The 25192-nt window shown below is 39.8% G+C and overlaps 1 protein-coding gene and 15 non-coding genes across 16 annotated transcripts in view; all 16 read right to left on the bottom strand.

Moving 5' to 3' along the window:
* Window positions 1-25192, bottom strand: part of LOC136880915 (uncharacterized) — a 293114-nt gene that overhangs the window by 138553 nt on the left and 129369 nt on the right. Inside the window, exon 5 of the mRNA XM_068229178.1 lies at window positions 5610-5745. Within this exon, the coding sequence (XP_068085279.1) occupies window positions 5610-5745 (136 nt within the window). The remainder of the gene's footprint in view (window positions 1-5609; window positions 5746-25192) is intronic.
* TRNAF-GAA (transfer RNA phenylalanine (anticodon GAA)) lies at window positions 15438-15510 on the bottom strand. Its single transcript has one exon. It is a non-coding gene; the product is annotated as a tRNA-Phe (tRNA).
* Window positions 15912-15984, bottom strand: TRNAF-GAA (transfer RNA phenylalanine (anticodon GAA)). Its single transcript has one exon. It is a non-coding gene; the product is annotated as a tRNA-Phe (tRNA).
* TRNAF-GAA (transfer RNA phenylalanine (anticodon GAA)) lies at window positions 16386-16458 on the bottom strand. The gene has a single exon. It is a non-coding gene; the product is annotated as a tRNA-Phe (tRNA).
* Window positions 16860-16932, bottom strand: TRNAF-GAA (transfer RNA phenylalanine (anticodon GAA)). Its single transcript has one exon. It is a non-coding gene; the product is annotated as a tRNA-Phe (tRNA).
* On the bottom strand, window positions 17554-17626 carry TRNAF-GAA (transfer RNA phenylalanine (anticodon GAA)). Its single transcript has one exon. It is a non-coding gene; the product is annotated as a tRNA-Phe (tRNA).
* On the bottom strand, window positions 18012-18084 carry TRNAF-GAA (transfer RNA phenylalanine (anticodon GAA)). Its single transcript has one exon. It is a non-coding gene; the product is annotated as a tRNA-Phe (tRNA).
* TRNAF-GAA (transfer RNA phenylalanine (anticodon GAA)) lies at window positions 19459-19531 on the bottom strand. The gene has a single exon. It is a non-coding gene; the product is annotated as a tRNA-Phe (tRNA).
* On the bottom strand, window positions 19680-19752 carry TRNAF-GAA (transfer RNA phenylalanine (anticodon GAA)). The gene has a single exon. It is a non-coding gene; the product is annotated as a tRNA-Phe (tRNA).
* TRNAF-GAA (transfer RNA phenylalanine (anticodon GAA)) lies at window positions 19917-19989 on the bottom strand. Its single transcript has one exon. It is a non-coding gene; the product is annotated as a tRNA-Phe (tRNA).
* TRNAF-GAA (transfer RNA phenylalanine (anticodon GAA)) lies at window positions 20391-20463 on the bottom strand. The gene has a single exon. It is a non-coding gene; the product is annotated as a tRNA-Phe (tRNA).
* On the bottom strand, window positions 21559-21631 carry TRNAF-GAA (transfer RNA phenylalanine (anticodon GAA)). The gene has a single exon. It is a non-coding gene; the product is annotated as a tRNA-Phe (tRNA).
* On the bottom strand, window positions 21781-21853 carry TRNAF-GAA (transfer RNA phenylalanine (anticodon GAA)). The gene has a single exon. It is a non-coding gene; the product is annotated as a tRNA-Phe (tRNA).
* Window positions 23178-23250, bottom strand: TRNAF-GAA (transfer RNA phenylalanine (anticodon GAA)). The gene has a single exon. It is a non-coding gene; the product is annotated as a tRNA-Phe (tRNA).
* On the bottom strand, window positions 24348-24420 carry TRNAF-GAA (transfer RNA phenylalanine (anticodon GAA)). The gene has a single exon. It is a non-coding gene; the product is annotated as a tRNA-Phe (tRNA).
* Window positions 24803-24875, bottom strand: TRNAF-GAA (transfer RNA phenylalanine (anticodon GAA)). The gene has a single exon. It is a non-coding gene; the product is annotated as a tRNA-Phe (tRNA).

The raw sequence follows: 25192 nt of genomic DNA, 5'->3' as shown, positions 1-25192 counted from the left end.
AATGTGTGTAACGAAATACAGTAGAATATGTAATAAAATGTCTGAGGCGATGTCACCTAGCAACGGTACCTCGAGAGATGCTTGTCATGGCCATCCATCAACACTTCATATCACAGCCCTGCACAGTTTTATTGAAATACGTGTTTGTGATCATTTGATGTTTCCGAAAAGGATATTTAATGACAACATGATATTAACTAAATTGACTTGTCAACCCCATTTTTACTTAGAATTTCCATTATTCCACTTGTAATCTCTCAAAAGCTTTCTCCAAGTCAATGAAAACAGTATATATTTCTCTTCCTTTTCAATCTATCTCTCTCAGACCAATTGAATGGATTGATTCCACTCGCAGTAGCTTTTGGTAAACTAAAAGAACTGATTTACTACAAAACTATTACTTATATCGTTAAACGTACCATTACATATTTGTTTGTCACCATGTTGTAATATATATTACCAAGTCGTGTTAATATTCGGGCCCCTAGCTCATTTAAAGTTAATCGAATCTTTTTATTCTGTGTTTCACTGGGTTTGGAAATGAGAAGAGTCTACAAATAATTAATTTAATTTAGGTATTTACGATAGGCCTACTCACTCTTCCGAGGATCATCTCTCTCTCTCTCTCCTGATTTATAGCTTAACAAGAGCTATTATCGTTCCTTATAATAATCAACACCACAATCAAGGCAAACGAATCGACTGCACATCTCTAAATTATAACTGAATGGGTGTAATTGAAACGGAAAAGATTCCACTACCACATACCCTGGTTCCTCTATTTTGAAAGTAAGATGTTTGTAATTACTTATTTAAAATGAGCTGGCCACTTTTGTTTTGTAGTCCTGGCTGTTCACCGTTCTCACCTAAATTTCAACTTCCCATTTTTACTCTTCTGTGTACAAGTTCTCCCGTTATCAGCTAGCATGGCACATATTGAATACACGTTATAAGGCGCTTTCAACACCATTAACAAAATTGCGGTGTCTGACTTTGAGGTCGCATGGGTTCCTCGTAAGAATGTACAGTCCACCTAACAAGGACACCTTGTCAGCATGTCCACTGAATTGATCTGTTTTCAATACACGCGCAGGCCATGGAGCAAACTTGCACACATTTAAATTACAAATTCAACAACCAGTCAAGTCACATACTGGAACAGCACATTCATAGAATTGTGTTCCACATTTACACGATCGGTTTCACTTCTTCGTCTGAATCGAAATGTTGACTGAGGAATTTCTTCCAACGTTGTGAAAGTCAAAACGATGCAAGGTGAGGAGTGGATGGTTGAGGACTTTCTTCTCAATTTGAGCTCGAATAAAGCGGCGAGCATTGCCACATTTGTTTCTCCCGATTGGATGACCTTGAATTTCCTTGGTGGCGTGGACTCGGAGTGTTTTCAACTATGCTTTATTTCGGGTGTGAAGTGATACACTCAGGATAAATCACCCATCTCCACACCTTCCAGGAAATATTCTGACATTCGCCTTAGTGCAGGAGAATGGAAAAACGCGGAAAATCATTCTCAGTGCTGCCAGCGGTTGTGAATGAATACAAAGAAGTAGAACCACGGTAGAGCTGTGACCACCGCCTATCTACTTGGTCCGTTGGAATGCGGAGCTATCGGACGACGGATCAGCCGTGGCTAGGGCTCTCTAAAGACTAGGTATGCTCGCCCGCCATTATGGTACATTCCTGCATTGCGTTGGTAAGGCAGTTGACCACCCCAGCCTTGTATATCCCTCTTTTTTACTGTTCCCCGCGCTAGAAAGTAATACTAAACTAACATATTGTAAAAATACTCATTCTCAGTATAACTCAAACGGTTACTCAACATAAATATTAGTATATTTCGTGGATTATTGTGTAATTTTTACTTGTACGGTGATTGTAAAAGCAAGGTCGTTGATAATTTGCCTTTTAGTAAACAAACAAACGAGGCATGTACTCTTACTGGAGAAATATTAGAAAAATAGATTACTAATAAATCGGTTTTTGTTATTATTATATTATCGATAAGTAGGATAAGCTGTTCGTAAGCTATGCGCTGCGGTACCGTCAAATGAAATGAGGTACACCGTAGTATTGATATAGGCTACTGCCATTCTTAAATCGTGGAATCTGACGTGGTAATTGGTCAGTGTCGAAGATGTATAAATTGTGATATGAGATTTTGATACCATATGATCGGTATTTCATACTTGCGTGAAATTGATTCAATGCTATTTTCAATGTTATCGAAATAATAAGAAAAATATTCTTCGAACAAAATAACGCTGAAATGTGATGTACGAAGACGAACACACCCAAGTAACTGGGATTCAATCAATCAATCAATCAATCAATCAATCAATCAATCAATCAATCAATCAATCAATCAATCAATCAATCAATCAATCAATCAATCAATCAATCAATCAATCAATCAATACTGATCTGCATTTTGGGCAGTCGCTCAGGTAGCAGATTCCCTATCTGTTGTTTTCCTAGCCTTTTCTTAAACGATTGTAAAGAAATTGTAAATTTATTGAACATCTTCCTTGGTAAGTTTTCCAATCCCTAACTCCCCTTCCTATAAACGACCTTTTATTACAGTATTTACAAAACAATAATATTCCTTTACGTACATTCTTATTAAAGTCCACAACAGCATAGGATCGAATTTTGAAGAACTAACAATTTTTCTTTTCAATTACAGCACGTTGGAGAACATGTACTGGTACATTTATCATTCACAATTATTTCCTGTACAAGATTAGCACCACTTTGCATTATATAATGCTCATAGTCCCTATAAAGAGCTCATAGTTGCAAATTAATTTCATAACTTCACAATTGGGTTTCTTTAGACCAGCCAAATAAAAAATACGAATGTTTCGGAGCTTGAGTCAGAAAGCTCATAGTTCTGTCTGCATAACTTATAGGCCTACAACAGATCTTGGTTTTCGATAATGCATGTGCTGTAATGCCACCAACGTTAAACAAATTATTTCTGTCATATGAAGTTAGTTTTGACAAATATTGTTTGAATGTTGAACTCCTGTTGCCGGACTATGGGGGCAGAACTGAATATTAAATGATCAATGTGACTGAATTAAGGGCTGTAGTCTATAATATCAGTGGGAACTGGATGCAGGTTTAAGTCAACAGTTGAAGTAGAAGGTGTAGCAGAGACAGTGGAGGCATAATGCAGACCAGAAAGGAATCTAAACAACCTGTCCCGAGTACAGATATTACTGCAATTAGGTGCAGAACAACCCACCATTATGTAATAAATATCCACTCGGATATAGCAGTATTCTGTCCCTGCACGTGGTGATTAAAGCAATACGTTCGATGTGACGAAGCGAGCGCTCGTAGGAGAAACTAGAGTTTGATCACATGGCCCATTGCACATGTATGAACCAAAATGGCGGCTAAGCATACCCATCTTATAGAGCCTTAGCCGTGGCCGCTTATAGGCTGAAACCTTCTAAACGTCCACCGACTTACACTCCCAACTATCTGTCTACCTATATATCTATCAAAAGCTTTCATTTCCTTCCCTGAAGGGGAGGGGCGGGCCACCTGGTAGGTTACGCCTACTATCTGGCCATTACCTCCCACCTGTAACGCTAAATACCTTCATACTTGAACTGCTAATTCCATACTAGCATGTAAGTCCAGTAAACGCTTGCACAGGTTCGTTTTCGTAATTACCTCAAATCTCAGAGAACTCTTGGGATTTACAGTAGGAAATACTCACCAACTACGATCATGTCCTCGTGGTCGGATACAGTCTGGAAGGAGGGAGCCTCTCCAGACACCTCACATCTGTACCTGCATCATCTCTACTTAAGCGGAATTTCTTCTGGGCCTTAGTGAACAGGAACTTCTTTCGACATCAGTCTATTTCGGAAACTTAAATGTATAGTGTGGCGTGTTGAACTCCTTATAGCATTCCGTCGTAATGATTTCGTTAAAAAAATATTACTAACGTGTCTAAAGTATCACTCGGGTTTGTTGTGAAGCTGAATTATTATATAAAATATGTAAACAATGTGAAAGATAGTGTAATATTTTATTTATGGTAAAGTTTTGAACCACTTGAGTTCTAACCAAGAGGACGGAAATTTTACTTAATTTTCTCTGTCTTTAATTTTTGTTCCTGGATTGTTTCCTTGAATTTTACTTGTAAAATCAGGTTTTGCTTCTTCGTTGTTATGGCCATTGTTACCGTTATAACTTTGAGTAATGGCTCTAGTTTCATGGCGTGTGTGCGTTGCTATGACGATACGTGATCATTGTTGTTCTTGTTGATTATTATTAATGATGATGATTCCTTTCTCGGAGACTATCTACCTAGTCTGACGATTCTATTTAATTGTATGATTTCCCCTTGCTCTTATGAATTTTTGAGCACGTTATTGAGCAATTGATTTTTTTAAAATGTATTCTTATACATCCTGTGTGTGATTGCTCCTCTGTTCGTGTTCTTTAATTTTGAGTGGCAGTAGTTTGTGATAATTATAATTTGGACTGCCGGTAGCCGTTCCTGTTGGAGAGAACACCGTGGTTAAGGAAGTAAAAATTTTAAAAGGAAAAGTAATGAACAAAATCATTATTTAACTCACCCTGTTCCTCTGGTATGTTGAGGCTTCTAAAAATATTAGCTTGAGTTATGCCTAGTTCATTTTCTTTTCCTTATTGCGTTGGTCGAACATGATTTGTAAACGTAGCTCTCCATTTGGAGTTTTAACTTAACTTAATTTTCTATTTTTTTTTCCTTTAATTTTTCCTGGGCGGACGTTTCTCCCTGTTACCATTTTCAAATTAATTTAATAAAACTTGTTATATTTTCTTTCCAGAAAAGATACGTTGTTTTCTGTTAATCTTAGTATTTTGATGCCAGGTACTGCAGTAATTTTTCCATGGGCTTATCTGAGACACCTTTCCATCAGTTCAGGTAAGTTTCTCTTCTGGTTTATTTTGGTGGTGTTTTGGGAGTGTCTGTTTGCGCTTCCTGTTTTTTCTCTATGAACTAGCTCATTTGCTGTAACAGCTAGTTTGTTTTCTTTTTTACTGCCACTATCGTAGTGGTTGTAGTGTTTGACTACGTAACGGGTCAATCACCCACCTCCATACATTCCAGGAAATATTCTGCCATTCGCCTTAGTGCAGGAGAATGGAAAAACGCGGAAAATCATTCTCAGTGCTGCCAACGGTTGGGAATTAATACAATGAAGTAGAACCACGGTACAGCCGTGGCCACCGCCTATCTACTTGGTTGGTCCGTTCGAATGCGGAGCTATCGGACGACGGATCAGCCGTAGCCACTTATAGGCTGAAACCATCTCAGCGTCCGCCGGCTTACACTCCCAACTGTCTGCCTACCTATATATCTATCAAAAGCTTTCATTTCCTTCCCTGAAGGGGAGGGGCGGGCCACCTAGTAGGTTACGCCTACTCTCTGGCCATTACCTCCCACTTGTAACGCTAAATACCTTCATACTTGAACTGCTAATTCCATACTAACATGTAAGTCCAGTAAACGCTTGCAAAGGTTCGTTTTCGTAATTACTTCAAATCTCAAAGAACTCTTGGGATTTACAGTAGGAAATACTCACCAACTACGATCATGTCCCCGTGGTCGGATACAGTCTGGAAGGAGGGAGCCTCTCCAGACACCTCACATCTGTACCTGCCGGAGCTCGACAAATTCACCGAGCGCAGAGTCACTTGACTCTCACTCGAGTTCTCGATCTGAAAAAATAAATATGAGTACTTTAGAAACATCAGATTGATTTCTCATCCAGCAAAATTTTTTACTTAGGGTGATAAGTACAAGACTTTATGGAAGGTAGGACAAATGTTTTGCAGAGGAACAGTATGGATTTACAAGTTGGAAAGGAACAAGGGATGTAGTCGAATGGGAGAGGTTAAAAGGAAAAGATTCCACTTTTTGTTCAAATCAAACTCTGATAGCCAGTTTGTAGCTTATACGAAGGCGCATCAAAGAAAGAAGAAAATAAAATAATGAAGGAACATCTTAGAGAATATGATAAAATTATTATAGATGCAAAAGCAGATAGCCCCATTAGTTTGTGTTGAAAAAGTACTAAATGAAAAAATCAAGGACTATAAAAAGTGTGACCAGCTCATTTTACATAAATAAGTACAAACTTATGACTTTCAAAATAGAGGAAGCATGATATCTGGTAGTGGAATAATTCCTTTTCATTCTCACCCATTCAATTATAATTTAGATACATGTAGTCGACTCGTTTGTCTTGGTGATGGTGGTGATTATTATAAGGAACTATTAATCAGTAGAGAGAGATATGGTCCTTCGAAGAGTGAGTAGGCCTATCGTAAATTCCTAAATTATATTAACTTTTTGTAGACTCTTCGCATTTCGAAACCCAGTGAGATAAAGTACGATAAGATTCCATTGACTTTAAGTAGAGCCAGAAGCCAGAATATTAATAATACTTGGCAATATATATTACAGTATCTTGCCTAATATACATAAAAACAAATATGTATGGTACGTTTTTCAATCTGAGTTAAAAATTTAGAGTAAAACAAATTGTTTAGTTTACCGAAGAAAACTACTGCGAGTTGAATCTTTCCTTTTTCCAACCTCGCCCATCCAATTGGACTGTTAATAACTATAGGTGAGAGGTACATTGAATGAGGAAGAGAAATGTATACCGTTTTCATTGACTTGAAGAAAGCCTTTGACAGAGTACAGGGGTATAAGTGAATGGAAATTCTAAGAAAAAATGGAGTTGACTGGAGGGAAAGAAGGCTGATTAAGAATCCATACCTACTACAGAAGATGCTAGTGCAGTTTGGGAATGAGATGACAGGGGAAAGCACAAATGAAAGGGGAATTAAGCAAGGCTGTTGTCTCCCGCCCCCTTCCAGTACTGTTTAACTTGTAGCCTATTTAGAGCATATTATTCAATACAGAAATGTATGGAAGGAAAAAGACGAGTGCGGGTACTTGGTGGGAGGATATGGTGGTATGCTGATGATATTGTACCCGTCCAAATGGTATTTTATTGGACTTAGAGAAGTTGGTTCAATTCTCGTAATGTAACACGGGTCTACGCGGGAGCGAGCACCAGCTGATTACCAGGCCGTTCCGCTGCGGACGAGAGTAAACTGTGTCAGGCGGTCAAGGACATCATACGTCATAGAGTTTACGTCACATAGCGAGTGCCGGAGGCGAAGGGGAGTGAGATTCCAGAAAGATCTGCTCCAAATTGTAAATAACGAATCACGTCGCAGAATAGCTGACGACCAATGAGAATTAGCGAAGCTGTTCGATAGTCAGAGAATAATTCTGGAAAGAAGAGGAACAGTATGGTTTTAGTAAGGCTGAGAGACAGATAGAGTACGATGGTCACTGCTAAAGCCATTGAAGGAACTAGTTGACTACGAGATAGCACTGCACGACGATTATGGTATTCGAGAGTGCTAATTTAATTTTCTGTTTAGACGGATCAGCCTAGTGCGATACATCATTGCCGCACATTTGCCTGGGTGGAAGTTTCCAAACCACGGACAGTCAGTACAAGACGTTACGTCAAGTTTTGCCGCAGAAATTTATGGAATGTTCTATTAAGAATTACGAGGAAAGATTATCATTGAAATGTAATCTTCGAGAGTAAACCTGGCCGAGGAACATCATTTTCAACAGTAATTAAGTGGACTGTTCGAGATTCCGACAACTCAACGAAGTGCTGTAAACTAATAAATGAGGTCAAGTTTTGAAGCTTTCTGTAGGGTTGAACCACAGTGTACATCATTGCGCCAGTTAAGTACTGTATGACAAACTGTTAGTCTACAACGAGTGTGGATCAAATTTTAATAATAAATTTTAGTTTCAGCAACATCAACGAAGGCCAGTCGTCATCATGGACCGACCAAGAAGGAAATCCTGGGGGAACTCTAAAACACCGCTGGAGTGATTCTACACTATTTGACTGCACAGGAATCCTGATGTGTTAAGCCGACGTCTGTGAGCCAGCACGATGAATTTGTTCATCTACAACCCGTCATAATCCGCAGGAGGTACCTATATCTACACCTATATTCAAGACGCCGGAGATTTACATCGGAATAATAAGTACTCTTGTCACATTTTCTTCTCATTCGGTAGATTGCTAGTTGGATTGTATTCTTATATAATGAAACGTAGATTAGTTAGAGATGTAGTATTTAAGTTGTGGTGATGGTATAGTATTATAATCATTCTTAGCCAATATTTATTTAAATAATCTTGAGAAAACCATTTTGAACACATATCAGAAAGAAATAAAATTATGGGTCCGTTTTGTTGACGACACGGTGGTATTTTTAAATGGAGACCTCATTACTCCCGAAACATTTCTGGGTTGTTTGAATTTGCTTGACAGCAACATTAAATTCACTATGGAGAAAGAAATCGATAAAAAGTTAAATTTTTTGGACCTCACATTAACAAAAACCAACAATAGGATAGATTTCGATATTTTTAGGAAACCCACACAGGCCATCACTACCATCAATAAAGATTCCAACCACCCAGGAACCCACAAACAATCAGCTTACAACAGCTACATTAGTAGATTACTCAAACTTCCCTTGAGTAATGAAAACAAACTGAAAGAAATTAGAATAATAAAACAAATTGCTAAAGCAAATGGCTACAACCCAGAAATGATAGACAATATTATACGTAAGAAAGAAAATGGAGAAAAAAAGAAAAACCATGAGAAAAGAAAGAAAATCCATGAACATAATAAATTTGTGACATTTACATATTTCGGAAGTCAAGTTTTTAAAATCGCGAATATATTTAAGAAATTTCAACTAAAAACAGCTTTCCGAACCAGAAATAAAATATCAGAACATATATATAATGCACACAGTGTCAATAAAAAAGATATATATACTAATTCGGGAGTATACAGGCTCACTTGTAACGACTGTAAAAAGTTTTATATAGGTAGAACCGGGCGAACCTTAAATCAAAGATATCAAGAACATTTTAAGGCAATAAAGTACAACAAGTATTCAGCTTTTGCGGAACACATTTATAACAATAACCATAGCTTTTTAGGGATCGAAAAGGACATGAAGTTAATTTTTAAAGGTAATTATGGATTTGAATTAAATACACGTGAAAACATTGAGATATTTTTAGCACAGACTAGGGAACCAGATAAAATTTTAAATGAAACAGCCGCAAGCAACATCTTGTTTACAATCTTGAGTTGACGTAAACATCAGGTGCTCACTACGTAACCTTGAGGTGACGTAACATCATGTGCTTGCAGTGCGGTTCCGTAGTTAAAGCTGAACGCTTGTTAGTACTCGACCAACAGCCTGAGCACGAAGGAAAGCCAGCCTAAACATGGTATGTCCATAATTTTTACAACATTGTAAGTTTACATGTATTGATTTCATAATTTTAACACTTGGTTTCTTTTTTCTCATTTTACAGTTGATGTCAACAGGGCTACAAATTTAAACTCTTTTTTAACTCATTTTGACGACACACTTATGTGAAATTAAATTTAAATATTAACACTGATGATGGACCTTAGTGTCCGAAAACCGGTTATGTTTTAAAAACGTGTGTGCTGATACGACTGTATATATCAATAATAATAATAAAATAAATAAAAAAAAAAAAAAAAAAAAAAAAAAAAAAAAAAAAAAAAAAAGATGGTATAGTAGTCATTGATTCATTGATTCATTGATTTCATTTTGTACATTTCTTGAAATATTGCTGTGTTGATCCAGTGATTGATAACCCCAGTTGTTAGTGAATTTCACGAGGTTACGTGTAATTAAGGTCTCCGAAATGGATTACGGGGGAATGAAGGCTAATAATAATAATAATAATAATAATAATAATAATAATAATAATAATAAGAAGAAGAAGAAGAAGAAGAAGAAGAAAAACATGTATATAGATATAGCCCTGCAAAAAAATTCAGAAGATCTGTCCCGAAAGAGTAAAGTTGGCCCTGCGAACGTTCCACCCTTTGGGACTCTCGCTTCGCCGACTGAGCGACCCCGGAAAAGGGAACAATAAGGTGTAGGCAGAGAGTGAAAGATATAGAAAATTTAAATAAGACCTCTGAGGAATTCGAAATGAGAATCAATAAGAAAAAAATGTATGTTGCTAAGTGCAAGTAGAGTAAGGACACGTGTAAAGTTAGGACAGGAAGATATAGAACTAGTAAGTGCTTTCAAATATCTGGGAAGCATAATAACACAAGACATGAGATGCAAACAGAAGATAAAAACTCGTATCGCAATTGACAAGGAGACATTTAATAAGAGGAGGAGGCTTCTTTATGGGTGCATGATCAGTGACCTGAGAAAGAAAATTGTGAAGTCCTTTATATTGAGCGTGGCATTGTACGGAGTTGAGACATGGACACTGAGGAAAGAGGAAAAAAGAGCACTGGAACATTTGAGATGTCGATTTGGAGGAGGATGGAGGGGATGAAACGAGTAGAGAAAGTGAGAAATGAGGAGGTGCTAAGAAGAGTGGGGAATGAAAGAGAAATATTAAAGGTAATCGGGAGAATGAAACACAGTTCGCTTGGACATAAGAGATGAGGAGAGATTATGTACTGATGGATGCTATGGAAGGAGCGGTGAGTGGAAGAAGAGTAATAATAAGAATATACCAGATGGTCGATAGTATAAGGATAAATATCCATTATGAGACCCGAAGAGGGTAGCAGGTGACAAGCTGCCATTTGAAGACCTGCCATAGGGCAGAACACTAATAATAACGATGATGATCATGATTATGATTATTATTATTATCGTTATTATTATTATTAATATTATTGTTCGTGTTATTTAAATTTTGTATACAAAGGAATACGTAGTACTTCCTTACGAAAACAGTCGGACTCACGCCAGGCGGCGTTGTCACGAAAACCAAGCCGTACAGTTCCTGACCTAACCCTAGACATATTTCTTATACTGATCTACATTTTATATACTCCTTACTTCTGCCATTATTAATTATTCTGCTACCTAAATAACAGAATAAAAACTCTATTGCAGTCGTTACCTCCTGCACCACCGTGAACTGAGCTATTAACTTCTCCCTCCTCGGCAATACACTGATCAAGTCTTTCAGTGTCGAGATAACAGCTGTTTCTCATTCAGCCGAGAATAGGAACCGGGTGTGACAATGATCTATAACTGTTTTACAAGGCTGCCAACATACTCCAGTTAATCGCTTAATTAAGTCCATTGTTCCCGGAAGTTGAGCGTTGCGGTACGTTCTCACACAATGCGACCAACACTTGCTAAAGAACTGAGAGCTCGGGGAGAACTCATTCACAATCTTCCTTCGCCACAAAATGGTCTGCTGAAACTTCATTTACTGCAACACAAATGGCCATCAGTTATATGTAGAGAATAATTGTATTATTGTGAATGATAAAGAGCAAGGATTTCCAATCTGTGATACACGTATCGCAAGTGTTAAAACGAAATATCGATAGGTGATACTCCAGACAATTCATAGAAGTAATACCGGTATTGAAATGTTTGCTGATTTCAAATGTGTGTCGAATCTGCCAAAAGAATTACGCTGAAAATATTGATGAAAATATGCGTATATAAATAAACTGCTTTTGAACGAATGAGAGCCGAATATTTTATATTTTAATAAAAACATTATTGAATCACATGTAGAGGTGAACTTAGAGGTGAAGTTTCTTCTGTCCCTTACTTTATATAGTGAAAGTGGATTCTCATCCACTATATGTTTGAAGAATAAATATAGAAACTTGAGCGGACTTGTCACTGAAGGTTTCTGCAGACCGTCCAGACGCTAGAAGTCTAATACTTAGTGAGCGTGGATTTTTAACATAGACTTACGTTATTTGGTAACGGGTACATGGAAAAACATTGTAAGACGCTTTAATTTTGGGTAAAACGCCTATTTATGTGGTACTTAACATTTCACCATTATATTGTTCTAAACAACAACCACCACCACTGTTCATTCGTCTCGCCCCCACATCAACAGCATAGTAGTATTATTGACAGCATTCATTTCATAATAATTCCATGAAATGACAATAGATGACAAGAAAATTAATTGATCTGTACACAAAAGGATATAAAATATATTAATCTACAGGTTATAGATTACGAAGTGGCTACATTGTTTGAGTTACGTAGCTGACAGTTTGTATTCGGGAGACAGTGGGTTCGATTGCCACTGTCGGCAGTCCTGTAAATGGTTTTCCGCAGTTTCGTATATTCACAGCAGCAAAATGCTAGGACTCTTCGTTAATTAAGGGCACAGTCGCTTCCTTCCCACTCCTAGACCTTTTCCTACCCCATCGTCACCATAAGACCTATCTGTGTTTGTGTGACGTAAAATAAATAAATAGTAAGAACTGATGTACGTTACAAGCGAGGTGCTTACAGAATTTCGAAACAAGTAACGTAAAGTTATCACTTTAGTGGTTGTTGTGTACAATATGTTATTTTATACTGTGGTGAATTTATTTTAAATTACATTAAATTATAAATAATTTCGTGTTGTCATCGAGCAAATCATCCCTATTTTTCTCATGCAGCGAAGGTTTTATTTTGTTTTGTTGTGTGTCTGTTGCTTTGAAAGATATAAGATACATGCAGTTATCTATATTGTTACGAATAAAACTCCATCGGTTTCATTACTCTAATTTATTTCAGGATGACCTATTATATGCACACACACACACACACACACACACACACACACACAATCCTAACCAGTTTTGAATGGCCACACTAATTACCAGTTTATTTACAAATATCTCTACCTTATGGCGCAGCAAGTGTCCAGTCCGTTCCTTTACTCGGGACACTAATCCTTACTTTCACCATCCCCCAAGTCCAGTCACCTCCTACAGCCACTCTGCGTAGACAGCTGGATTTGAACACAGTGCCCCTGGCTATACAACACACGACGACTGTTCGTCGGTTCGACTCCAATTATAGTCCAGTACTTCACACTGTCCCATGCAGTGAGCAACTAAACAGCTCAACAGTATTCAACAGCAGGACGATACTCACAACAGCGAACATTAACACAGGTCCATTTATCCTCGCACTCAGGATAGCGCGTTTCCTCGCTAGCTCGCGGCGATCCTCAGTCCACAGAATTACACGAACACACAGTATAGTCTTTCGTTCCGTCGTCTTAACCTACACACTGGTCTCTCCGACAGCACAACAACAGCTCCTCGTTCAGACCTGGGTGGGACACTGGCGAAAGCCAACAGCTCTGTCACCCTCAGCCCAGCTACAGAACTCCAACTCACTGAGCGTCACAATGACTCCCCCATGGAGTGACTGTCCGCGGCTAGCCTCCCTTTTTATAGCTTGCGTGATTTGATCCACAAATTCAACGATGTCACTACAACCTGAACATTCCCGTTCAATCCTCAAGGAACTCACAGGTAAGCCGGACGCTGAAAACAATACACGGAAAAGCCGGCCCCACTCCACAAGCTGGCTGGGAGATTCCAGGTCGTCTGAGAAACCAGCCCCTTCCTGGAAGTACCGAAAGGAGCTACCACGGGGCTGGCATATAACAATATAAATAAAATAACATGCCCTGACTGACTGACTGACTGACTGACTGACTGACTGACTGACTGACTGACTGACTGACTGACTGACTGACTGACTGACTGACTGACTGACTGACTGACTGACTGACTGAGACCCAGAGACAAAACTATTGGACATTAAAAAATGAAATTTTTGGGACGCATTTCTATTACAGTTTAGGTGCTCACTAAGGAAGGATTTTTGTAAATACTGTTTTCGCAAAATCAAAGTAAGGAGGGGGAAAAGTGAAAAACAGAGTGAAATTTTAAAATGAATATATCTCATAAACTTAACTTGTTACAAATGTAAAACTGGTATTCGCAATCTCGTTCAGAAATTAAGAAAGACGTATTTTTTGGTTTTAGACAAATCCATTTAAGGAGGTAAATAAATTTAGAAAGTGGGTAATTTTTTAAAATGAGTATATCTCTCTATATGAAAGGCTAACTCCGACTGGCTGCAATCAACTATGCGATATAAAGAAATGTAATTTTGAGGATATATTTATACTGCAGTGTAGATGCTCACTAAGGGAGGATTATTCTATATTCCGTCGCTAAGGGGGTGAAAAAAGGGGTGAACTAACAAATTTGGCATTTGGACTCTACATTAAAAATAGATAAACACGTATTTTTTCGGAATTTTCAAATTTTTAAAATGAGCATAACTACAGTATATCTCAACATGATACAGACGTGAAAACAGTATTATTAATCTCTTTTTAAAATAAATAAACACGTATTGTGCCGGAATTCATGTACATTTCATACGCCATGATACCCATAAGCTACATGCATCTTTCAAAATAATAATAATAATAATAATGATAATAATAATAATAATAATAATAATAATAATAATAATAATAACATACATATATTATCATTATAGACTGTTACGCCTTTTAGCGTTTAGTCTGCAAGCCTCTGTGAATTTATTAAACGTCGCAACAATCATCTATTTGCAACTAGTGCTGTGGCCTCATTTGGTTCTATACCCCTTACTTTTAAAGCGTTAGGAACTGAGTCTAACCATCGTCGTCTTGGTCTCCCTCTACTTCTCTTACCCTCCACAACACAGTCCATTATTTTCCTATCTATATTTCAAAACTGAACAGTTTAAAGACGTGAAAATTGGTATTTGAAATATTCTTTAAAAATAAAGAAACAAGTATACTTTTGTTTTCGGAAAATTCAAAGAAATTTGTGAAAAAAAGTGTAAAACCGGGTGAATTTTTAAAATGAGTATTTCTCATAAACTTTACATGCTACAAATGTGAAATTGATATTTGTAATTTAAAAATAAAGAAACACGTATTTTTTTTTGTTTTCGGAAAATCCATTCAAGGAGGGTGGAAGGGAGCGGAAAAAGAGGTGAATAATTTTTATGAGGAGAGTCTTGTTTCAAAAACTGAAGATGTTACAGACGTGAAGAGTGGAATTGGAACCTCTTTTAAAAATAAAATAGTACGTATTTATTTATTTATTTATTTATTTATTTATTTATTTATTTATTAGCCCTGAAGATGGTTTTCCGCGGTTTCCCATTTTCACACCAGGCAAATGCCGGGGCTCTACCTTAATTAGGCCAAGGCCGCTTCCTTCCAATTCCTAGGCCTTTCCTATCCCATCGTCGCCATAAGACTCCCAGCTGAGCTATTTCGGCTACAAACAAAGCCGTTGTACCACTCTTCAAACGTGGAATTCCCTTGTAATTTGACCAAATTTACGCTAAATAATTAACAATCAAAGAACGAATATTACTTCCCACTGGATGCTACCTACTGAACTACGTTACAAATTGACATGAATTCCTGCCGAAACCCGGGATCGAACCAGGGACCATTAGTTCTTCAGATTAACGCTCTCCCAGCTAAGCTATTTCGGCTACGAAACAAGCTGTTGTACCACTCATCCAATGTTGCATATAAAAGCCTAGAATTCCGTTGTAATTTGAAAAAATCGGGCTAAACTTTTAAATTTGAAAGACCGAATATTACTACCTACTGACTACTACCTACTGAATTCCGTTGCAAATTCAGGAAAATCACTTGTCGAACCCCGGGCTCGGACCAGGGACCATTGCATCTTCAGCACAACACGCTACTAGCTGAGCTATTTCAGTTGCGAGGCAAGACATAGTACCAGTCATACAACGTAGCGTATAAAAGCCTAGAATTCCGATTTAATTTGACCAAATTTACGCCAAGCTTCGAGCATTCAAAGAAAGAATATTACCACGTACGGCTGCTACCTACAGAATTGCGTTGAAATATGACCACAACTTCCTGCCGAAACCCGGGATCGAACCAGGGACCTTGAGCTCTTCAGTCTAACGCTCTCCCAGCTGAGCTATTTCGGCTACATTACAAGCTGTTGTACCACTCATCCAATGTTGCAAATAAAAGCCTAGAATTCCGCTGTAATTTGAAAAAATCGGGCTAACCTTTTAAATGTGAAAGACCGAATATTACTACCTACTGACAACTACCTACTGAATTCCGCTGCAAATCCAGGAAAATCACTTGGCGAACCCCGGGCTCGGACCAGGGACCATTGGGTCTTCAGCACAACACGCTCCTTGCTGAGCTATTTCGGTTGCGAGGGAAGACATAGTACCAGTCATACAACGTAGCGTATATAAGATTAGAATTCCGATTTAATTTAACCAAATTTACGCTAAGCTTCGAGCATTCAAAGAAAGAATATTACCACGTACGGCTGCTACCTACAGAATTGCGTTGAAATATGACCACAACTTCCTGCCGAAACCCGGGATCGAACCAGGGACCTTGAGCTCTTCAGTCTAACGCTCTCCCAGCTGAGCTATTTCGCCTAGGAAACGAGCTGTTGTACCACTCATCCAACGCTGCATATAAAGGCCTAGAATTCCGTTGTAATTTGAAAAAATCGGGCTAACCTTTTAAATTTGAAAGACCGAATATTACTACTTACTGACTACTACCTACTGAATTCCGTTGGAAATTTAGGAGAATCACTTGTCGAACCCCGGGCTCGGACCAGGGACCATTGGATCTTCAGCACAACACGCTCCTAGCTGAGCTATTTCGGTTGCGAGGGAAGACATAGTACCAGTCATACAACGTAGCGTATATAAGCCTAGAAATCCGATTTAATTTGACCAAATTTACGACAAGCTTCGAGCATTCAAAGAAAGAATATCACCACCTATTGCTGCTACATACAGAATTACGTTGTAATTTGACCAAAACTTCCTGCCGAAACCCGAGATCGAACCAGGGACCTTTAGATCTTCAGTCTAACGCTCTCCCAGCTGAGCTATTTCGGCTACTGACGAAGCAATTGTACTACTCATCATACGTGGAAATCATTGTAATTTGACCAAATTTTCGCTAAAAATTTAACAATCAAAGAACGAATATTACTTCCTACTGGCTACAACCTACCGAATTCCGTCGTAATTTGACCAAAACGTCCTGCCGAAACCCGGGATCGAACCATGGACCGTTGGTTCTTCAGTGTAACGCTCTCCCAGCTGAGCTATTTCGGCTACGAAACAAGCTGTTGTACCACTCATCCAATGTTGCGTATAAAGGCCTAGAATTCCGTTGTAATTTGAAAAAATCGGGCTAACTTTTTAAATTTGAAAAACCGAATATTACTACCTACTGACTACTACCTACTGAATTCCGTTGCAAATTCAGGAAAATCACTTGTCGACCCCGGGCTCGGACCAGGGACCTTTAAATCTTCAGCACAACACGCTACTAGCTGAGCTATTTCGGTTGTGAGGCAAGGCAGAGTACCAGTCATACAACGTAGCGTATATAAGCCTAGAATTCCGATTTAATTTGAAAAAATTTACGCCAAGCTTCGAGCATTCAAAGAAAGAATATTACACCTACTGCTGCTACATACAGAATTACGTTGTAATTTGACCAAAACTTCCTGCCGAAACCCGGGATCGAACCAGGGACATTTAGATCTTCGGTCTAGCGCTCTCCCAGCTGAGCTATTTCGGCTACTAACAAAGCCATTGTACCACTCATCAAACGTGGAATTCCCTTGTAATTTGACCAAATTTACGTAAAATAATTAACAATCAAAGAACGAATATTACTTCCCACTGGATGCTACCTACTGAACTACGTTGCAAATTGACACGAATTCCTGCAGAAATCCGGGATCGAACCAGGGACCATTAGTTCTTCAGATTAACGCTCTCAGAGGTAAGCTATTTCGGGTACAAACGAAGACCTTGTACCACTCACCCATTGTTGCATATAAAATCGTAGAATTTCGATTTAATTTGACCAAAATTACGAAAAGCTTCGAGCATTCAAGAAAGAATATTACCACGTACGGCTGCTACCTACAGAATTGCGTTGAAATTTGACCAAAACTTCCTGCCGAAACCCGGGATCGAACCAGGGACCTTTTGATGTTCAGTCTAACGCTCTCCCAGCTGAGCTATTTCGGCTAGAATACAAGCCGTTGTACCACTCACCCAATGTTGCAAGTAAGAGCCTAGATCTTCGTTGTAATTTGAAAAAATCGGGCTAACCTTTTAAATTTGAAAGACCGAATATTACTACCTACTGACTACTACCTACTGAATTGCGGTGCAAATTCAGGAAAATCACTTGTCGAACCCCGGGCTCGGACCAGGGACCATTGGACCTTCAGCACAACACGCTCCTAGCTGAGCTATTTCGGTTGCGAGGGAAGACATAGTACCAGTCATACAACGTAGCGTATATAAGCCCAGAATTCCGATTTAATTTGACCAACTTTACGACAAACTTCGAGCATTCAAAGAAAGAATATCACCACCTACTGCTGCTACATACAGAATTACGTAATAATTTGACCAAAACTTCCTGCCGAAACCCGGGATCGCAGCACGGACCTTTGCTTCTTCACTGTAACGCTCTCCCAGCTGAGCTATTTCGGCTACGAAAGAAGCTGTTGAACCACTCACCTAATGTTGCATATAAAAGCCTAGAATTCCGTTGTAATTTGAAAAAATCGGGCTAAACTTTTAAATTTGAAAGACCTAATATTACTACTTACTGACAACTACCTACTGAATTCCGTTGCAAATTCAGGAAAATCACTTGTCGAAACCCGGGCTCGGACCAGGGACCATTGGATCTTCAGCACAACACGCTCCTAGCTGAGCTATTTCGGTTGCGAGGCAAGACATAGTACCAGTCATACAACGTAGCGTATATAAGCCTAGAATTCCGATTTAATTCGACCAAATTTAACCCAAGCTTCGAGCATTCATCATCATCATCATCATCTGTTTACCCTCCAGGTTCGGTTTTTCCCTCGGACTTAGCGAGGGATCCCACCTCTACCGCCTCAAGGGCAGTGTCCTGGAGCTTCAGACTCTTGGTCGGGGATACAACTGGGGAGTATGACCAGTACCTCGCCCAGGCGGCCTCACCTGCTATGCTGAACTGGGGCCTTGTGGAGGGATGGGAAGATTGGAAGGGATAGGCGAGGAAGAGGGAAGGAAGCGGCCGTGGCCTTAAGTTAGGTACCATCCCGACATTCGCCTGGAGGAGAAGTGGGAAACCACGGAAAACCACTTCCAGGATGGATGAGGTGGGAATCGAACCCACCTCTACTCAGTTGACCTCCCGAGGCTGAGTGGACCCCGTTCCAGCCCTCGTACCACTTTTCAAATTTCGTGGCAGAGCCGGGAATCGAACCCGTGCCTCCGGGGGTGGCAGCTAATCACGCTAACCACTACACCACAGAGGCGGACTTCGAGCATTCAAAGAAAGAATATTACCACCTACTGCTGCTACATGCAGAATTACGTTGTAATTTGACCAAAATTTCCCGCCGAAACCCGCGATCGAACCAGGGACCTTTAGATCTTCAGTCTAACGGTCTCCCAGCTGAGCTATTTCGGCTACTTACAAAGCCATTGTACCACCCATCAAACGTGGAATTCCCTTGTAATTTGACCAAATTTACGCTAAGTAATAAACATCAAGGAACGAATATTACTTCCCACTGGATGCTACCTACTGAACTACATTGCAAATTGACACGAATTCCTGCCGAAACCCGGAATCGAACCAGGGACCTTTAGTTCTTCAGATTAACGCTCTCCCAGCTAAGCTATTTCGGGTACAAACGGAGACCTTGTACCACTCACCCAATGTTGCGTGTAATATCGTAGAATTCCGATTTAATTTGACCAAATTTACGCCAAGCTTCGAGCATTCAAAGAAAGAATATTACCACGTACGGCTGCTACCTACAGAATTGCGTTGAAATTTGACAAAAACTTCCTGCCGAAACCCGAGACCGAACCAGGGACCTTTAGATCTTCAGCCTAACGCTCTCCCAGCTGAGCTATTTCGGCTACGAAACAAGCCGTTGTACCACTCATCCAATGTTGTATATAAAAGCGGAGAATTCCGTTGTAATTTGAAAAAATCGGGCTAACCTTCTTAATTTGAAAGAACGAATATTACTACCTACTGACTACTACCTACTGAATTCCGTTGGAAACTCAGGAAAATCACTTGTCGAACCCCGGGCTCGGACCAGGGAACATTGGATCTTTAGCACAACACGGTCCTAGATGAGCTATTTCGGTTGCGAGGGAAGACATAGTACCAGTCATACAACGTAGCGTATATAAGCCTAGAATTCCGATTAAATTTGACCAAATTTACGACAAGCTTCGAGCATTCAAAGAAAGAATATCACCACCTACTGCTGCCACATACTGAATTACGTTGTAATTTGACCAAGACTTCCTGCCGAAACCCGGGATCGCACCAGGGACCTTTAGATCTTCAGTCTAACGCTCTCCCAGCTGAGCTATTTCGGCTACTAAACAAGCTGTTGTACCACTCATCCAATGTTGCATATAAAAGCCTAGAATTCCGTTTAATTTGAAAAAATCGGGCAAACCTTTTAAATTTGAAAGACCGAATATTACGACCTACTGACTACTACCTACTGAATTCCGTTGCAAATTCAGAAAAATCACTTGTCGAACCCCGGGCTCGGACCAGGGACCATTGGATCTTTAGCACAACACGCTCCTAGCTGAGCTATTTCGGTTGCGATGGAAGACATAGTACCAGTGATACAATGTAGCGTATATAAGCCTAGAATTCCGATTAAATTTGACCAAATTTATGACAAGCGTCGAACATTCAAAGAAAGAGTATCACCACCTACTGCTGCTACATACAGAATACTTTGTAATTTGACCAAAACTTCCGGCCGACACCCGAGATCGATCCACGGACCTTTAGATCTTCAGTCTAACGCTCTCCCAGCTGAGCTATTTCGGCTACTGTCGAAGCCATTGTGCTACTCATCATACGTGGAAACCATTGTAATTTGACCAAATTTTCGCTAAAAATTTAACAATCAAAGAACGAATATTAATTCCTACTGGCTACAACCTACCGAATTCCGTCGTAATTTGACCAAAACTTCCTGCCGAAATGCGGGATCGAACCACGGACCTATGGTTCTTCAGTGTAACGCTCTCCCCGCTGAGCTATTTCGGCTACGAAACAAGCTGTTGTACCACTCATCCAATGTTGCATATAAAAGCCTAGAATTCCGTTGTAATTTGAAAAAATACTGCCTAACTTTTTAAATTTGAAGGACCGAATATTACTACCTACCGACTACTACCTACTGAATTCCGTTGCAAATTCAGGAAAATCACTTGTCGACCCCGGGCTCGGACCAGGGACCATTAAATCTTCAGCACAACACGCTACTACCAGAGCTATTTCGGTTGCGAGGCAAGACATAGTACCAGTCATACAACGTAGCGTATATAAGCCTAGAATTCCGATTTAATTTGACCAAATTTACGCCAAGCTTCCAGCATTCAAAGAAAGAATATTACCACCTACTGCTGTTACATACAGAATTACGTTGTAATTTGAACAAAACTTCCTGCCGAATCCCGGGATCGAACCAGGGACCTTTAGATCTTCAGTCTAACGCTCTCCCAGCTGAGCTATTTCGGCCACTAACAGAGCCATTGTACCACTCATCAAACGTGGAATTCCCTTGTAATTTGACCAAATTTACGCAAAATAATTAACAATCAAAGAACGAATATTACTTCCCACTGGATGCTACCTACTGAACTACGTTGCAAATTGACACGAATTCCTGCCGAAACCCGGGATCGAACCAGGGGCCATTAGTTCTTCAGATTAACGCTCTCACAGCTAAGCTATTTCGGGTACAAACGAAGACCTTGTACCACTCACCCAATGTTGCATATAAAATCGTAGAATTCCGATTTAATTTGACCAAAATTACGCCAAGCTTCGAGCATTCATAGAAAGAATATTACCATATACGGCTGCTACCTCCAGAATTGCGATGAAATTTGACCACAACTACTTGCCGAAACCCGGGATCGAACCAGGGACCTTTAGTGTTCAGTCTAACGCTCTCCCAGCTGAGCAGTTTCGGCTAGAATACAAGCTGTTGTACCATTCATCCAATGTTGCAAGTAAAAGCCTAGAATTCCGTTGTAATTTGAAAAAATCGGGCTAACTTTTTAAATTTGAAAGACCGAATATTACTACCTACTGACTACTACCTACTGAATTCCGCTGCAAATTCAGGAAAATCACTTGTCGAACCCCGGGCTCAGACCAGGGACCATTAAATCTTCAGCACAACACGCTACTAGCTGAGCTATTTCGGTTGCGAGGCAAGACATAGTACCAGTCATACAACGTAGCGTATATAAGCCTAGAATTCCGATTTAATTTGACCAAATTTACGCCAAGCTTCCAGCATTCAAAGAAAGAATATTACCACCTACTGCTGCTACATACAGAATTACGTTGTAATTTGATCAGAACCTCCTGCCGAAACCCGGGATTGAACCAGCGACCTTCAGATCTTCAGTGTAACGCTCGCCCAGCTGAGCTACTGACGAAGCCACTGTACTACTCATCATACGTGGAAATCATTGTAATTTGACCAAATTTCCGCTAAAAATTAAACAATCAAAGAACGAATATTACTTCCTACTGGCAACAACCTACCGAATTCCGTCGTAATTTGACCAAAACTTCCTGCCGAAACGCGGGATCGAACCAGGGACCATTAGTTCTTCAGATTAACGCTCTCCCAGCTAAGCTATTTCGGGTAAAAACGGCGACCTTGTACCACTCACCCAATGTTGCATATAAAATCGTAGAATTCCGATTTAATTTGACCAAATTTACGCCAAGCTTCGAGCATTCAAAGAAAAAATATTACCACCTACTGCTGCCACATACAGAATTACGTAGTAATTTGACCAAAACTACCTGCCGAAACCCGGGATCGAACCAGGGACCATTCGTTCTTCAGATTAACGCTCTCACAGCTAAGCTATTTCGGGTACAAACGAAGACCTTGTACCATTCACCCAATGTAGCATATAAAATCGTAGAATTCCGAATTCATTTGACCAAATTTACGCCAAGCTTCGAGCATTCAAAGAAAGAATATCACCACCTACTGCTGCTACATACAGAATTACGTTGCAATTTGACCAAAACCTCCTGCCGAAATCCGGGATCGAACCAGGGAGCTTCAGATCTTCAGTCTAACGCTCTCCCAGGTGAGCTATTTCGGCTACTGACGAAGCCGTAGTACTACTCATCATACGTTAAAATCATTGTAATTTGACCAAATTTTCGCTAAAAATTTAACAATCAAAGAACGAATATTACTTCCTACTGGCAACAACCTACCGAATTTCGTCGTAATTTGATCAAAACTTCCTGCTGAAACGCGGTATCGAACCAGGGACCTTTCGTTCTTCAGTGTAACGCTCTCCCAGCTGAGCTATTTCGGCTACGAAACAAGCTGCTGTACCACTCATCCAATGTTGCATATAAAGGCCTAGAATTCCGCTGTAATTTGAAAAAATCGGGCTAACCTTTTAAATTTGAAAGACCGAATATTACTACCTACTGACTACTACTTACTGAAGTGCGTTGCAAATTCAGGAAAATCACTTGTCGAACCCCGGGCTCGGGCCAGGGACCATTGGACCTTCAGCACAACACGCTCCTAGCTGAGCTATTTCGGTTGCGAGGGAAGACATAGTACCAGTCATACAACGTAGCGTATATAAGCCTAGAATTCCGATTTAATTTGACCAACTTTACGACAAGCTTCGAGCATTCAAAGAAAGAATATCACCACCTACTGCTACTACATACAGAATTACGTTTTAATTTGACCAAAACTACCTGCCGAAACCCGGGATCGCACCACGGACCTTCGCTTCTTCAGTGTAACGCTCTCCCAGCTGAGCTATTTCGGCTACGAAACAAGCTGTTGAACCACTCACCCAATGTTGCATATAAAAGCCTAGAATTCCGTTGTAATTTGAAAAAATCGGGCTAAACTTTTAAATTTGAAAGACCTATTATTACTATCTACTGACAACTACCTACTGAATTCCGTTGCAAATTCAGGAAAATCACTTGTCGAACCCCGTGCTCGGACCAGGGACCAATGGATCTTCAGCACAACACGCTACTACCTGAGCTATTTCGGTTGCGAGGCAAGACATAGTACCAGTCATACAACGTAGCGTATATAAGCCTAGAATCCCGATTTAATTTGACCAAATTTACGCCAAGCTTCGAGGATTCAAAGAAAGATTATTACCACCTACTGCTGCTACATACAGAATTACGTTGTAATTTGACCAAAATTTCCTGCCGAAACCTGGGATCGAACCAGGGACCTTTAGATCTTCAGTCTAACGCTCTCCCAGCTGAGCTATTTCGGCTACTAACAACGTCATTGTACTCATCAAACGTGGAATTCCCTGGTAATTTGACCAAATTTACGCTAAATAATAAACTTCAAGGAACGAATATTACTTCCCACTGGATGCTACCTACTGAACTACGTTGCAAATTCACACGAATTCCTGCCGAAAACCGGGATCGAACCAGGGACCATTAGTTCTTCAGATTAACGCTCTCCCAGCTAAGCTATTTCGGGTACAAACGGTGATCTTGTACCACTCACCCAATGTTGCATATAAAATCGTAGAATTCCGATTTAATTTGTCCAAATTTACGCCAAGCTTCGAGCATTCACAGAAAGAATATCACCACCTACTGTTGCCACATACAGAATTACGTTGTAATTTGACCACAACCTCCTGCCGAAACCCAGGATCGAACCAGGGACCTTTAGATCTTCAGTCTAACGCTCTCCCAGCGGAGCTATTTCGGCTACAAAACAAGCCGTTGTACCACTCATCCAATGTTGCATATAAAAGCCTAAAATTCCGTTTTAATTTGAAAAAATCGGGCTAACCTTTTAATTTGAAAGAAAGTATATTACTACCTACTTACTACTACCTAGTGAATTCCGTTGGAAATTCAGGAAAATCACTTGTCGAACCCCGGGCTCGGACCAGGGAACATTGGATCTTCAGCACAACACGCTCCTAGATGAGCTATTTCGGTTGCGAGGGAAGACATAGTACCCGTCATACAACGTAGCGTATATAAGCCTAGAATTCCGATTAAATTTGACCAAATTTACGA

Source organism: Anabrus simplex, chromosome 9 (genome assembly GCF_040414725.1).
Source record: "Anabrus simplex isolate iqAnaSimp1 chromosome 9, ASM4041472v1, whole genome shotgun sequence".
Lineage (NCBI taxonomy): Eukaryota > Metazoa > Arthropoda > Insecta > Orthoptera > Tettigoniidae > Anabrus > Anabrus simplex.
Note: the sequence above shows the minus strand (reverse complement) of the source record. Positions and strands in the feature narration are given on the sequence as shown.